We start from the raw sequence: 13,903 nt of genomic DNA, 5'->3' as shown, positions 1-13,903 counted from the left end.
ATTTGTGGTAAACAGAAGCTACAACACAGGTTACTGTAATATACAAACTCAAAACAAAGTTAGATAAACACAATGTTGATTCCTGATTTTGAAGTTTTAAGCACAAAGAATTTTAGAGACTATATACACAGGAGTTTGTGCAAATTTACCCATTGGCGTGTTTGAGCGTGGAGGCGATGGAAGAGTCACGTGTCGCCGTTTACTTCTTGGTCGAAGCACTCTGATCAGAGCCTGCTTGCAAGCAAAGCTTACAGCCATGTCCTAAAATTTATCAAATGAAGAATATTTACTGCCTTATATCACAAAAATTAATCTAACTGTTAACATTAGTATTGACAGACTATGTGAAGTAGTTTTCAAACATTTTCAAATGAGGTGATAATGATTTTATACATTAAGACTCTAAATCTACATCTAAAATTCTAGTTTTCTGGGGAGCAACACTAACACAATGTACTTACAGGGCACAGTAACATTTGCATGTAGATTTTAGAGGCTACATTGATGTAATCCAGTTCACATGTGCAGTATGCATGGATGATATCCACCAAGGCATTTACTGTTGCTTCCACATGAGTTAGACCTTTGAGGGAAAGAAAACAAGTACCAACAATCATGTAATTGTCCTAACATTTGTGTCACTCTGCAACCTACAAAATGGGAGTGCCAATGTTTGTACTTACCAGGCAGGCAAGCAGGTGCAAGAAAAGCATTTTTTGGTTTTAGGGCATGAAGTTTCCAAAAGTTATTCATCAGCTGGGTGATAAAATTACTGCTTTCAACATCTGCAGTTTTGTGTCCATCTTCTGTCAGTTCTGGATTGAGAAAATATGCATAAAAATGACTCTTCTTAGGCACATTTAGGTTACTGGCAACCAATAATATAATTTTGAAAAATTGTTGCTCATAAGATTTTTTTTTTATTATTATCTGTATCATGAAATCAAACAGCAGGTATTTTCTTGCCTTAGGCAAGATTCACTTCAAGCAGAACAGCCTCTTACCAGAGTCATGGTATAGTGACTTTGTTTCTGTGAAATGCACCAAGTTGCTGGGTCTCATGATTGCTATGGAGCGTGCAGTAATGACAAGTCTCTGGAAGACATCAGGGTCAAGCTCCCTTCCTTCCCGACTGCAGCTATTCAGACACTGCACTGCATTGCTCAACAAGGACTGGTCCTGATGAGGGGAGGCAGATCAGTGTGGAATTAGAAGTCGTTTTAGGTACTGGTGTTATTGATGACAAATAGAAAAAAAATTTGCCGGACACAATAAAATTCTCCGACTATTGTCTAGCTTGAGAAAAAGGACTTTGTTTTACCTTGTGGTTGTGGTAGGCAGTTCGACTGGTGTGCAAACTGGCAAGAAGTCCCTTAGTCTGGTGCTGCACACCTGCTGGGGTTGGCATGGAAAGGAGTAGAGTGGCTAACTCCAGTGCTGCTACCTTATTCTTCTCCTGTACAGAGTTAAATAAAGACGAGGCAGGTTAACAGAGGAACATTTTTTCAAATATTTTATTACTTTTATTAGCAACCAATATAAAGTCTTCATTTTCTAACCTTTTCACTAGATGAACCTACTGCAAAACAGCTTTCTAAAGCTTCAAGGGAGCTGACCACCAACCTAAAATAAAGAAATAAGATTAACACTTTTGCCACTGCAGCTTTCCATTAAGCAAACAAAACAGCAATTTTCAACCTCCTGCAGTGCTTATGCAGTGCTACTCTAAATTGCAAAACAACACTGAATGCAAGAATAAATGTTAACAGTAAAAATGTTTGTTATTGTGTGGAGATGGGTGTATGGCACAGTCTCTAGCATGGACAGGCAAACTGCCACACGTGCACAAAACCATACAAACAAGCAAAGAAAGGGCAGTTACTAACCGGTCCAATGTTGATAAGGACTCAGTTTCACAACTTTTTATAGTATTTTTTTGGGAGCAAAAGAAAAAGAACAAAAAAAAGTGTGAGGATCACAGAAACAAACAAGTGAAATTAAATGATTCAGTTGAACAAAAGAGAAACATGCAAGAAAAGATGACATCGAAATAGCCATGCACTACATACTGTACATTAAGCAGAACCCAACTACCATTGTTTAATTTGTATGCTCATCCCCAAAATAACTAATTACATTACTACATTGCTGGACTCATAAGGGCAATGAGTAACATTTTAAAACTATTTCTTTAATTGTCAAATTCAGGTAAACCATTCAATGAATGGCCTTTTATACAAACATTATACAAAAACCCAAAAGTATCACAAATTTTTATTGCTCACTGACTGACAATGGACATTGGGCTCATAAACCTACATTTACCAAAGGGGTAGAAAAATGAAAAACTGACTGACTGCACAGATAAGAGGTAGTTTATATAAGTGACACAAATCAGACCAGTAGAAAGTCCATTAAATTGATGCTGTAAGTCTTTTTTTTTTTTTTTTTTTTTACAGAAGTACAAATAATTGAAAAGTGCAAATGCCAAAAACTTGGTTGGACCTTCTAATTGCTGAAGTGGAAAGCCCATACCTCTCAAGCACACTCCCACTGGTGGTAGTAGGGGTGGCTATATCTCCATCTGCTGTGCCATTGCCCTGGTTGAGATTGGGACTACAGACATTGTTAACTGAGGCAGAGGAAAAGTCTTCTGGTGGATCCTCAGGCCAGCCAAACTGTTCCTTGGTTTTACCATAAATCTTGATTGAATCAAGCATGGTGACTCCAGCTGGATCAACAGATGCTCCAACTATAAAATGGAATAGGATGATTTAACTGCATTTTAAGATCATGTATTAAACATCTGTTACAACAACTTATGTTAAATCTTGGAACTTATATCAAGCAGAAACAAAAAAAGACTTGTTTCTGAAATAACAGTTAATTCAAACAAATAAATAAAAAAATATATAAATAAATCCTCTTGACATCAACAATTTGCTCAACATAATCATCATTGCTCTTACTAAAGATGGACAGCTTCTTGTCAGCCTGCAGGGCCTCCTCTCTGGTGAAGGGAAAGTCAAACCAGCGGGCTCTTGTCAGGTTGATCTGCATGGTGCGCCCAAAGACTTCAACGTAGGATGGAGCCCTTTCAATTGCCTGCGTGCCTACCTGCACTCGCATGCCTGTCATCACCATTGAGCTGTTGTTGTTCACTGCTTCCACAGTAAATCCCCCAGGCTGGGAAGAAACCACAATTATATAATATTATAATTCTTTTTTATATTTATAAGCACATAGATAACAAACATGTTTATATACTAAGAAGTTAGAATTTTGCATCCTTAAGAGGCTACTGTTTTACATTTTTTAATTAATTTTCACACATAGTGGTGGAGCAGTTCATGAAAGTCACGGTCTGGGGTTCATATCATGGCTGTGGGGTGATGGTTTTCAGTGTGGTTGGGTATGTTATTAGCCCTTTTCACACATGCAAGGGAATTCTGACATTATCCTGACTTTGTTGTTTGGTTGTATGTGTAATAATTATTCCTAAACATTACTAGGTGGAAATGTCTAAAAAAAAAAAGACAAAAAAAAAATAGTCTTGAAAATAACATATGGCTGAAAGAAGCTAACAATTTCCTAAGAAAAAGCCTATAATTAATATGACCTTACTTTTGTACTGGCCACATACATCCCAGTGGAGTTGAGCCTGTGTTTGATTTGTTGTCCATTGTAGACCTGCAGCAAGTCATTGCCTCCAAATTCAACCTCTGTTAGCTGCTGATTGTGTTCAAAAAAGTCCACTGGGAATGTCACCTGACTTGAGGTCCGGGTGGCTGAAAGACAAAATCATTATATTAAAATTATTAAAGGAGAGTGTTAGTGAGCTGACAGTATTTATGTTTGTTCATAAACACTGTTATGTGTTATGTTCAGTTTTAGCACTAATTATTGTTTTATAAGCTTAGATTATAACTGGGCATTAAAAACCTAAAAATGGGTCGGTGGCAGCTCCAACACATGAGAAAGGTTAAACATGTTTTTAAGTCTTTGTGACAACAACTGTTAGAGAGGACTTACGACTAAAGACTAGAATCTTTACACAGCATACCCTTAATGACTATCTGCCAACTGTCAGCTAACTAGGTTGGACCCGCACTACCCAAGATAAACTAGGTTCGACTAGTTGTCACGACCAAATCCCATTCATAATTGGTTGCACATTCGTTAAGTGTGCTCCAGCCTTAATTAAGTACTTTCCTTAAACACAATGCCTCATTTTTCGAACGTAAATATATTCTGTATGAGATCTGGGTCTGCTGGCCCCATCGATAAAAGCCCTGAGAAAGTTCTAAATGTACAACCCCAATTTAAAAAAAATTGGGACGATGTCATCAACCTTATTCACAATAAAGCATACAGTAAACAACATTTCATATGTTGAAAGTGAGACATTTTACCATTTCATGGAAAATATTTTGAATTTGATGGCACCAACACATCTAAAAAAATAATTTAAAAAAGTGGAACAGGGTTATGTTTATCATTGTGTAGCATCCCCTCTTCTTTTAACAACTGTCTGTAAAAGTCTTGGAAGTGAGGAGATCAGTTGCTGGAGTTTGAGAGGAATGTTGTCCCATTCTTGTCTGATGCAGGATTCAAGCTGCCCATCAGTCCTTGACCAGTCCCAGGACTTTTCTGGGAAGCCATGCTGTTGTGATGGATGCAGTATGTGGTTTAGCATCATCTTGGTGGAAGCTCTACTCCCTGAAAGAGACATTGTCTGGATGGGAGCATATGTTGCTCTAAAACATTAATGTAGTTTTCAGCATTGTTGGTGCCTTTCCAGATGTGTAAGCTGCCCATGTCATAGGCACTAAGCACCACATGGCATCAAAGATGCAGGCTTTTGAACTGTCCATTGATAACAAGCAGGATGGTTACTCTCCTCTTTAGTCCACAGGACACAGCAACCACAGTTCCAAAAAACAATTCCAAATTTTGATTCACCTGAGACCACATAACAGTTTTCCATTTTGCCTGAATTTGCAGCAATTACTTGTCCAACCTGTTTCTGCTCTTCCAACATTTGAGATGTGTTGCCACCACCAAATTCAAAATGAGCTAGTATTTTCCATTAAATGGTAAAATATCCGTTTCAACATGTGATATGTTGTTTATGTTCTATTGTGAATAAAATATGGGCTGATGAGATTTGCAAATTATTGAATTATGTTTTTTTCTTTTGTTTTTTACGTTTTACACATCATCCCAACTTTTTTGAATTGGGGTTGTAGTTAAAATAACCATCCTAACACACATTATGATGGTGTTGCTATAAGTAGTCTGTCATTTATTTATGTTGGGATTGGTTATAGTATTTGAAATGTAAACAATTTGTTGGAGTCCAACTCACTGGTGGTAGCAGCTTTGCGCTTGCGGACTGGCTTCATGATACTGATACCACAGCTGGGCTGCAGTGAGGGTTGAAGCCAGTAAGAGGTGTTATCCACATTGGCCATGTAGATTCGCAGGCTTCCATCCTCACAGAGAAGAATCATGGTAGTGCGTTGCTGCTCATTGCTGGCGGTGTGGCGAATAGCTACCATATCTTGAATCTTGGAAAGAGATAATAATTAATGTCAAGAAAATTGTAATAAAATTAACTTAGTGGATGACACTTTTAAGGCAATCATTAAACCACGTAAGGACAATAAGGATTTCTGTATATACAGTACTAAAGGCATGAATTGGACCTTGCTACTCTGGTAATTGTTATCTATTTACACATCCTGTCATTTCACATTGTTTTTTTTCCCCTCATTTTTTGATTTGAGACTCACATCAGTTAAGTAAAGGACCTTTACCTTAGCTTTGGCTGGCAGAGTTTTAATCTCTTGAATGAGGAAAGTGTCAGGTTTGACCATGATTACTAGGGGTATGCCGGTTGTCTGCTGTACACAGCAGACCAGGCCTGGGTGGTTCATGACCTCAGACCACTGGCACAAAGCAGGTGACATTTTACTGCTGCTGCTGCCATTAGATCTAAACAAATAAGGGGGACAAGAGAGATTACTTAATATAGTTAGAACTTCCAGGTGGTCCTAAAACTTTGCAGACCCACTGGTTGGTAGGAGGTCATTTATAGCATGGAAGAAGTGTTACCCTTTGATATTGATCGAGAAGAGCCTTTGCACGTCAGTTGTGCTGCGGCTTACTGTGGCAGCAAAAGACTTTCCTTGACTGTAGCTGAAGAAAAGCATCTGAAGCACGTGGGAGTAATAAACCGATACACCACCCCCAGCTACCTGCCCGTTGCTATCCTGGAGTCACACAAAGAAAATTTAACTCAACACTGATTTCTGCATTCAGCATCTTCAAAGAAACCTGATTAAAACTGGTGTGTAAACATTTCAGAAAATGGAAACAGCACAATGCTGGCTCTATACAACGGCGTGGACAGTTTTAATAGACAATGCTAGATTACATTTTGCTTGTGATCCGATTGCATTCTGCACAACATTACACAATTTTGTTGTAATTTTATTGGCCAACGGTATCCCACACTTACCTTTAAATCTTCATGGTTTATCTCCAATACATTTGTGACATAGAAAGGACCATGTTGGGCGCTGCTAGATTCATCCATGATCTGGGTATACATGTAACCTGCTGAAGACATGATGGCAATAATATTTTTCCCCTCTTCGTTGAAAAGGAAGGTAGCATCACGAATCTTGGAACTGGGGAGTAGGAAGTAGTACATAGGGCTCAAGGCATCTACTGATAAGTCATAGATCTGGCAAGGGAGACCAAAAAGAAAAAGACAAAGATCAATATGTGTTTTTTCAACATGCAAAACCAGCATTATCTTAGTTATGTTACCTCTGACTGTCTTCCGAAAAGAATACAAACGTTAAATAAAATCTCCCGTAGCTAGTTAATACACATACCTAAAGTACATTATGAAATGTCTATTCTCTTGAAGCAAACCTTAACAAAGTCAGCAGTGATGATGGCAAGTTCAGTCTGTGAGCCAGGTAACCATATAGCTTTGATGATGAAGTTCCCTGTAGCCAGTTGTGGGTGCAATACCAGATGGTCTGACACAGATCCTGTGCTGCTGAAGGTTAGCACATGACAGTCCTGGGAAGAATTAAATAGTCAACTCCAACAGCAGTCTTTATATACAACAAAATGTGTCTTAAGAGAATCTACTAGTCATTATAAAATGATTATACCTACTAGATATACAAAACGTATATTTTTCAAGTATTTGTTTTTTATTCAATGTGTGTAAATAGAACCAATGAAAAGCCATGCATAACATAACATATTTTATTCAATACCTGTACTGAAATAAGATCATATATATATTATATTTAAAGATGTGCTTATAATGGCTCTGTATGCAATAGCTCATCTCATCAGGTTTGTGATAAGGCGTTGCTTGTCTGACCTTGAGGCCGCACACAGCCAGGTAATCTTCATTACAGGGGTTGCCTGTGAGACTAAGGACTGTGAAAGGGACTGGAGCAGAGGCGAGACGGGTCAGTGTTAGCTTCCTCTTGCTCGAGTCAGCTTGCTTCAGGAGAGTGGAGAGCTGCAGAACTGTTATCTGTTAAGAGGAATATTATGAGAAACACGTTATGTGGTGTTCTAAAGATGAAATAGAAGCACACGTGTGATGAACCTTACTTAGGAAAAAATTATTTTATCAAACATTTTAAATGTACATAGATAAATAATTCTATTTTCCAGTTATTTTAAAAGAACAATTATGGGATTGAGCTTGCTGGTTTATGAGCCTTACCTTTCCCTTTTCATGGCTGACTGCAAGGTGCTGACGGCGGCCATGGGGTGAGGACAGGACACACATGGCAACACGGCGAAGGACGTGTGCACTGATGAGCTGCCGTATAGTTTGTCCCTGGTCACCACTGTAGTTCATCCTCACATTCTCAAAAGCCCCCTCCTGTGAGCCGAGAGTTGGGACCTACAGAAAAGAGCATCAGGTAAGAACACTAAACCACAGAATGTAAAATAAAATCTGATGTGAGGGTCCTAGTAAGGTTTAAATAAACCAAGAAGTAAACAGATTTTCTTAACCACCCATACCATTAACTGGTCAGTCATCTCCACACTTTTGTCCTGAGTATGCAGTTCATTGAGGGCTTGCTGGGCTCGACTGCTGCTTCCCACTGCTGATGCCTGCTGGAAGTTAGTCTGGATGGCTTCCATGAGAAACATGAGCATCTCCAGTATGACTGCTGCAGTAGATGATTCCATCTGCCGTGAAAAGCAAAACAACATAAGCAAGACTCAAACAATATACACTGCAGAAATATTACATTTATATGTTTGTAATAGTGTCTCCCAGGTGAGTATGATGAGGTACCTCTGTAAAAGCAACAAATTAAGCAATTAGAAATTGAGCATTTTGGGCTATAATGTGAATGTAGCACAAGAAAAATTAGACAGAGCCAGACATGGATATACCCAAAACAAATATATTTTCTCTTACCACTTGTGCTAGCAACTCTTCCTGACAGCCCTCAATGCTCTTACACACACTGCTCTTCTTAGGCCTGTCTTCATCGCCGGATTTGCCATCACAGATGGTGACCTTGCCCTTGTCAGAGGGTGAGGCATTCTGGTGGCGGATTGCACTCTCGGGCATACGCAGTTCGCTTTGGAATGCAGAAGACTCTTTGAGAGTGGATCCTATCCCACTGCTAGGGCTGCGTTTTACCAAAGCCTATAGAGAATTTAACACAAAATAGAGTAGTGAGAAAAGAACGTGTCCATACCTACTTAAAATGCTGTTATGTGAAAATCTTGTATTTAATATGTGCTTCTATATTTGATATATTTAGACTTGTTTTTCTATTCAATTTGCTAGCTCCTCCATATTGTGGAATATACTGTCAAAAGGGTGGATGAAGGCTCACAAGCTAAACTGCCTCCACATGAAAAAATAAATAAAAAAGTCAAAGATAGAAAAGACTTGTAGCAATGAATACCAATATCACAAAGTTTCACTATCCCTTGCAGGACAATTCAACTCAGTGTATAATTACAAAACCATTAAAATCATAAGATTGACATAGGAGAAGAAAACACTATTACAAACACAAATAAAGGATGCACAAATCCTATAATATATTGCAAAGTAACATCGAAATGAAGGTAAAATGTTGCTGATGGCTTGCTCATCATCACATGCACATCCAAAAATGTATAATTTAAGTTTAACTAGGAAAGGTGGGCTTTCCAATGCACAACATGTTGACTGACATTTATAATATGATTTCTCTCATCTTCTGGCCAGATGTGTGGGCTAGCTATAACCCTGACTGAATGAAATGATTGGATGGAAGTCAATGGGGAATGACTTGCAAACCAAAGTTACCGCTGTTGTTCTCTTCCCATGATGACCTGAGGTATTCGGTCTCACCTGGCAGCTGCCATCCTCTTTGGCACCGCAGTCACAGAAGAAAGAGCCATATTTGGCATAGGAGATCTCATGGTCTTTGTGACAGACCTTGGCGCACACTGTGCACACACCTACCCCATCCACCATCTTACAGGTGTGACAGTGGTACCTGCAGAATGCAAAGGAAAAGGGCAGACTATGTATAGTACATAAGTTTATTAGGTGCACAAAGTTCATAACAGAGTTCTCATTACATGTGGGTGGTATTTTAGCATTCTAACTCTAACAGAGATAGCCCAATATAACCAACATTTACTAATTAGATACCTAACAATACCTAAAAAATAAGGTAGTTTGTTGGCTACTGAGTGAAAATTAATTTCCTTCATTGCTTGCAATCTAAAACTTCAGCACCACAGGAAAATCGGGAACTGCTAAAATGGGTCATTAAACAGATACCTATTTTCCTTTAATATATGCACTACATGTGGTTATAAGCACTATACAAGAAAATCTTTGATGTTTGTATTACAAAGCTTCAAAATTCCTTTAGTTGATTGTGATTGAAAGAAACAACCTGTGGTCATATTCAGGAATAAAATGAACATTACAGGGTGTGATTAACTTATTTACCAGTGCTGGTTCATGAACTCCTTCTGAGTAATGGTAAAAGTGCAGAGCTTGTTGCAAAGGGAGTCCTCATCCTGTCAATGATAAAAAATAGAAAAATCCATTTAACCAAAACAAAAATGCATTATTTGCATAACATAAGTATAAATCAAATATTACTTAACATCATATTCAGTCACATATGCAGTTTCTTGCACAAGGAAAGTCACTTCAGAAAGTGGGGGATTAGGAAATACAGATTTCCTTAGCCATGTTTCACGTTTGCATAATATGCATTGTTGTCTAACAGAGTTTCTGATCAGCTTTCTTCAACAGGGCATGTGCATAACAAAAGGCTACAGATGAGGAACTTATAGGCTGAATAAAACTTAAGACCATTAACGGGGTGATGAAGCGTCATTTTAATTTAAAGTCCACAAGTAGTCTGACTGAAAATTAAACTAACACAAAGTGCATCGTAGAATAAGAAGGCTTTCCACAGAACATATTTTTCCAGTTTGCAATGTGTACTGTCAAATGCATCTCTCTGTGTGACCCAGACTTCCAAAATAAGTCTGAGGTGGAGGAGAAATCAGATTAATCTTCTGCTGCATGTATATCTTCATTTTCCGTAACCAGATTCATTTAGTGCATGTAAACTCTGATTAACCCGGTTACTTGAGTCTTTAACCTTTCTGGCATCTGGATAAAAGAAATTATTCAATTTTACCTAGAAATGTGTAACCCATTAGTTCTTCTAGCTCTCAGTCTAGCTCATGGCATTAACTCTTGGCACTGTCCAGTTAAGAAAGAATCACAAAGACAGACTAAATGTCTCATTAAAAGGGACTTTTCTCATAAGTCAACTTGCAGAAAGAAACTGACCACTAAAAAAACACGGTCTGCTCAGAGTTTTACTTTTTAGGAATTAGGCTTTTGTTTTCAATTAAGAGTACATTCTACGTACATAAGGTAAGGTATAAGTTTAGCCCTGTTATAGGAAGACAGATTAAAAGAATAAGATCTCACTGAGTCCTCAGCCTGGGAATCATCCTCCTCCACTGCAAGTTCTTCCACCCAGTCTGAGTCAACTTCCATGGCCTTCTCTTCTCCTTCCACCAGCAATGCTGAAGTACCTTGGCCACTGCTTTGCCGCAAGGCATTCATCACATCAGCCAGATAGGAAATTATGTGACATGAGCATTCTAGCATGCTTGCGTGCTGAAATCAAAAAGGTATACATATTATAAATTAATATTAATAACTCAATTGTTAAAATTATACCAGCCAAATAGGTAATATGTTAGTCCAATATTTAAAATGTAATTACACCTGAATGCAGTCAAAGGCATGAGGCAAATGTATAAATTAATGCCATAAACAAATTTAAAAAAACGTACCTTTCCTTGGGATAAGTCTGTGCTCACTTTCTCCACAACATTCTTCTGTGTCAAATACTTTTTGCTGTTGAGTAAAATTAAGAGTAATTTTACATTAACATTTAGAAATTTAAGATCATGATGCTGCATTGTAGCAAAGTCTTATGTCACCCAATGCAAAGTACTATATATTACGTGCCTTTTTACCAAATCAAAATTAAGTTTATCTATCTAATTAGACTCAAGAGGCTTTACAATTTGTACAACAGAGAAACACTATATTCTAGATCATTCAATTCCATACGACCCTCAATTTGGGCTAACCAAGAAACTGATGACATTAGCCTTAGCACTGATCCAAAATAAATATGTAATTTAAAACATGGAACAGCATGTCTTTAAAATTGACTGCTTACCATCTGGTCAACCAGTCGATTGCTGCCCTGTGCAGCTGCAGGTGGCCAGCCCCCTGTCCAGCACTGGCAAGTGTTGCCATGATGACCATGAGCTCAGGAAAACCTGTTCCATCACCACTGGCCAGCATGTCTGTTGCCATGGGAATCAGAGTGCTGAGGAGGACCGTACACACTCCTTCACCCACTTGGCTGTTGTCACGCACAATATGGGTGGTGAGCAGCTGCAGTAGCTGCCGATTTTCCTGTACTATCTCCACATGCTCTGAGTCCTTTGGTGGTGTGGCTGTCATGCGCGTCAACCAGGACTGCAGACGAGAGGGCTCCACACAAGCCAGCTGGGCCAGAGAGCCACACAGACACAGCAAGCTGGGGTTTGGGCTCTTTTCCGCTGAGAAAAACATTATTACCATGAAATTTAAGCTTCCTAAGATATCTGATGCATCTTCAGGTTGCCACTTAATTCAGATTTTGACAGTGCATCTTCCTGACAGAAAACGATCAGCAATATGTGACATATTTTTTGTAAATTTCAAAAACAAACATTGACAAACAAGCCGACTTTACACAGATGTTGGCCAAGTGTGGAGAGGTAACAAACTATGTCAGGTTTGAACTTTCCTCTTAAGTCTTTAAGCTTATTCATGTTTCACATGAAGACTGACAGTGAGGTATTATCACCATTTGCAGGCTTTTAACTCTGCATTCAAATGTTGCCATTTGTAAAAGAACGTCACACACTCGCATTTACATGCGGTAAGTTGACAGTGTGTATGAATTAGTCTAATTGAAGACAACAACAGCCTTTAAGGGAGCTTTTCCTAACAGAAAAAATAAATAACTTACTGAGCTGGAAAAGCTTGGTGAAAAATTTCAGCACCCTGTTGCAGAACTTTGCCGACAGGTTTTCATTGGCTGTTGCCATCATAATCTGGACAAGCTCACCACTGGAAAAAAGGAACAAAAAATAAGTAGGTAGCTGTATAAAAGTGCATAATGTAGTCTGGGTTATGAGTTGAGTAGATACCTGAATGAAAAGAACTCTTCCATGGCTTTGCGGACTTGACTGCTCTCAAGCTGTTTTTCAAGGTACTGTAGACATTCCTCAAGAACTGACTCATCCAAACCACTGGAAATGTGATCAATGGTATTAAAGGTGAGACTCAATCAAGAGTTTTTTTTTTTTTGCAAGTTCAAGGGATAAGCCAAAAGGACAAAAAAACAAACAAACAAATAAATAAATAAAAAATTGAAAAAATAATCACAGCATGCATAACATACCTGTTGGGGTCGGAGTGATTAGCAATAATGTTGTAACACCCAGTCACCAAACGCTCATAGATCCGTGCTAGAATGGCATCTGACTCCGACGGGCCGAGAATGCGCTCCAATAAGGTGTTACTGATGTCAGCCACACTCTCTGTGCTGCTCTCCAGGAGAAGAGGCAGCAGAGTGCGCACAACCTGTGAAGGATTCAGCTCCTCTGTGCTGAAGAGACAACCACACAATATTAATGGAATATTATGGCTTTTTATGAATTCATTTCTTCATCACATAACACTTATTAGTTATATGTTAGATAACCTGTATTTCAAAGATTGCTTGAATGTTGAAGTAACAAGTGCTTACACAATGAGGTCCCCAGTGAGGCGAACTAATGAAAGGAGGATGTGTTTAAGAGAAGAGGCCAGAGGCAAGGACTGACAACTCAGGGTACCCAGATGAGCTGCTTGGATGGCACTGATGTAGCTTTCTGAAGGAATAGTATCATTGGCAAATGCATTTCGCTGAAGGGAGGAGAAAAAAATAAAGGAACAGTGAAATTTATATGACTTTCTAAGTAGTGTAAGCCAGTGTGGACAGAAGTATATACTCATGTTTGAATGATTTTGTTTATTTAATAAATGTTTGAAGCTATTAAAAGCTACCTAAAACAAAGTATGATAGAACATGGCATTATACCTAATTTTTAAAAGTGAAAGTTTTACCTATTGGTTTCAAATGTAATTATTAGTTTCAAAATAAAAATAGAAATAAAAGTTATTTGGAAAGAAAGATAAAATAATAAATAAATTACATCAAAATCTTTGGGCCGTGCACAGGCCAACAAAGCA

At 38.4% G+C, this 13,903-nt stretch overlaps 1 protein-coding gene across 7 annotated transcripts in view; it reads right to left on the bottom strand.

Annotated features, from left to right (window-relative positions):
- Nucleotides 1-13,903, bottom strand: part of ubr4 (ubiquitin protein ligase E3 component n-recognin 4) — a 55,421-nt gene that overhangs the window by 21,134 nt on the left and 20,384 nt on the right. For 3 of the 7 annotated variants that reach the window (XM_067525688.1, XM_067525689.1, XM_067525691.1), the window contains 28 exons: nt 13,419-13,576; nt 13,071-13,277; nt 12,817-12,918; nt 12,636-12,736; nt 11,793-12,180; nt 11,398-11,461; nt 11,027-11,218; nt 10,022-10,092; nt 9,365-9,557; nt 8,477-8,710; nt 8,071-8,241; nt 7,766-7,948; nt 7,412-7,570; nt 6,946-7,098; nt 6,524-6,751; nt 6,118-6,275; nt 5,820-5,997; nt 5,369-5,570; nt 3,625-3,788; nt 2,970-3,186; nt 2,536-2,752; nt 1,887-1,919; nt 1,560-1,623; nt 1,322-1,456; nt 1,005-1,179; nt 684-815; nt 462-583; nt 150-261 (listed from right to left, as the gene is read on the bottom strand). In XM_067525688.1, the coding sequence (XP_067381789.1) occupies nt 150-261; nt 462-583; nt 684-815; nt 1,005-1,179; nt 1,322-1,456; nt 1,560-1,623; nt 1,887-1,919; nt 2,536-2,752; nt 2,970-3,186; nt 3,625-3,788; nt 5,369-5,570; nt 5,820-5,997; nt 6,118-6,275; nt 6,524-6,751; nt 6,946-7,098; nt 7,412-7,570; nt 7,766-7,948; nt 8,071-8,241; nt 8,477-8,710; nt 9,365-9,557; nt 10,022-10,092; nt 11,027-11,218; nt 11,398-11,461; nt 11,793-12,180; nt 12,636-12,736; nt 12,817-12,918; nt 13,071-13,277; nt 13,419-13,576 (4,513 nt within the window). The remainder of the gene's footprint in view (nt 1-149; nt 262-461; nt 584-683; nt 816-1,004; nt 1,180-1,321; nt 1,457-1,559; nt 1,624-1,886; nt 1,920-2,535; nt 2,753-2,969; nt 3,187-3,624; nt 3,789-5,368; nt 5,571-5,819; nt 5,998-6,117; nt 6,276-6,523; nt 6,752-6,945; nt 7,099-7,411; nt 7,571-7,765; nt 7,949-8,070; nt 8,242-8,476; nt 8,711-9,364; nt 9,558-10,021; nt 10,093-11,026; nt 11,219-11,397; nt 11,462-11,792; nt 12,181-12,635; nt 12,737-12,816; nt 12,919-13,070; nt 13,278-13,418; nt 13,577-13,903) is intronic. The other 4 variants (XM_067525690.1, XM_067525693.1, XM_067525692.1 and 1 more) reach the window with 3 other exon arrangements.

Source organism: Channa argus, chromosome 13, assembly GCF_033026475.1.
Source record: "Channa argus isolate prfri chromosome 13, Channa argus male v1.0, whole genome shotgun sequence".
In the NCBI taxonomy this organism is placed as follows: domain Eukaryota; kingdom Metazoa; phylum Chordata; class Actinopteri; order Anabantiformes; family Channidae; genus Channa; species Channa argus.
This window is presented reverse-complemented; position numbering and strand designations above follow the sequence as displayed.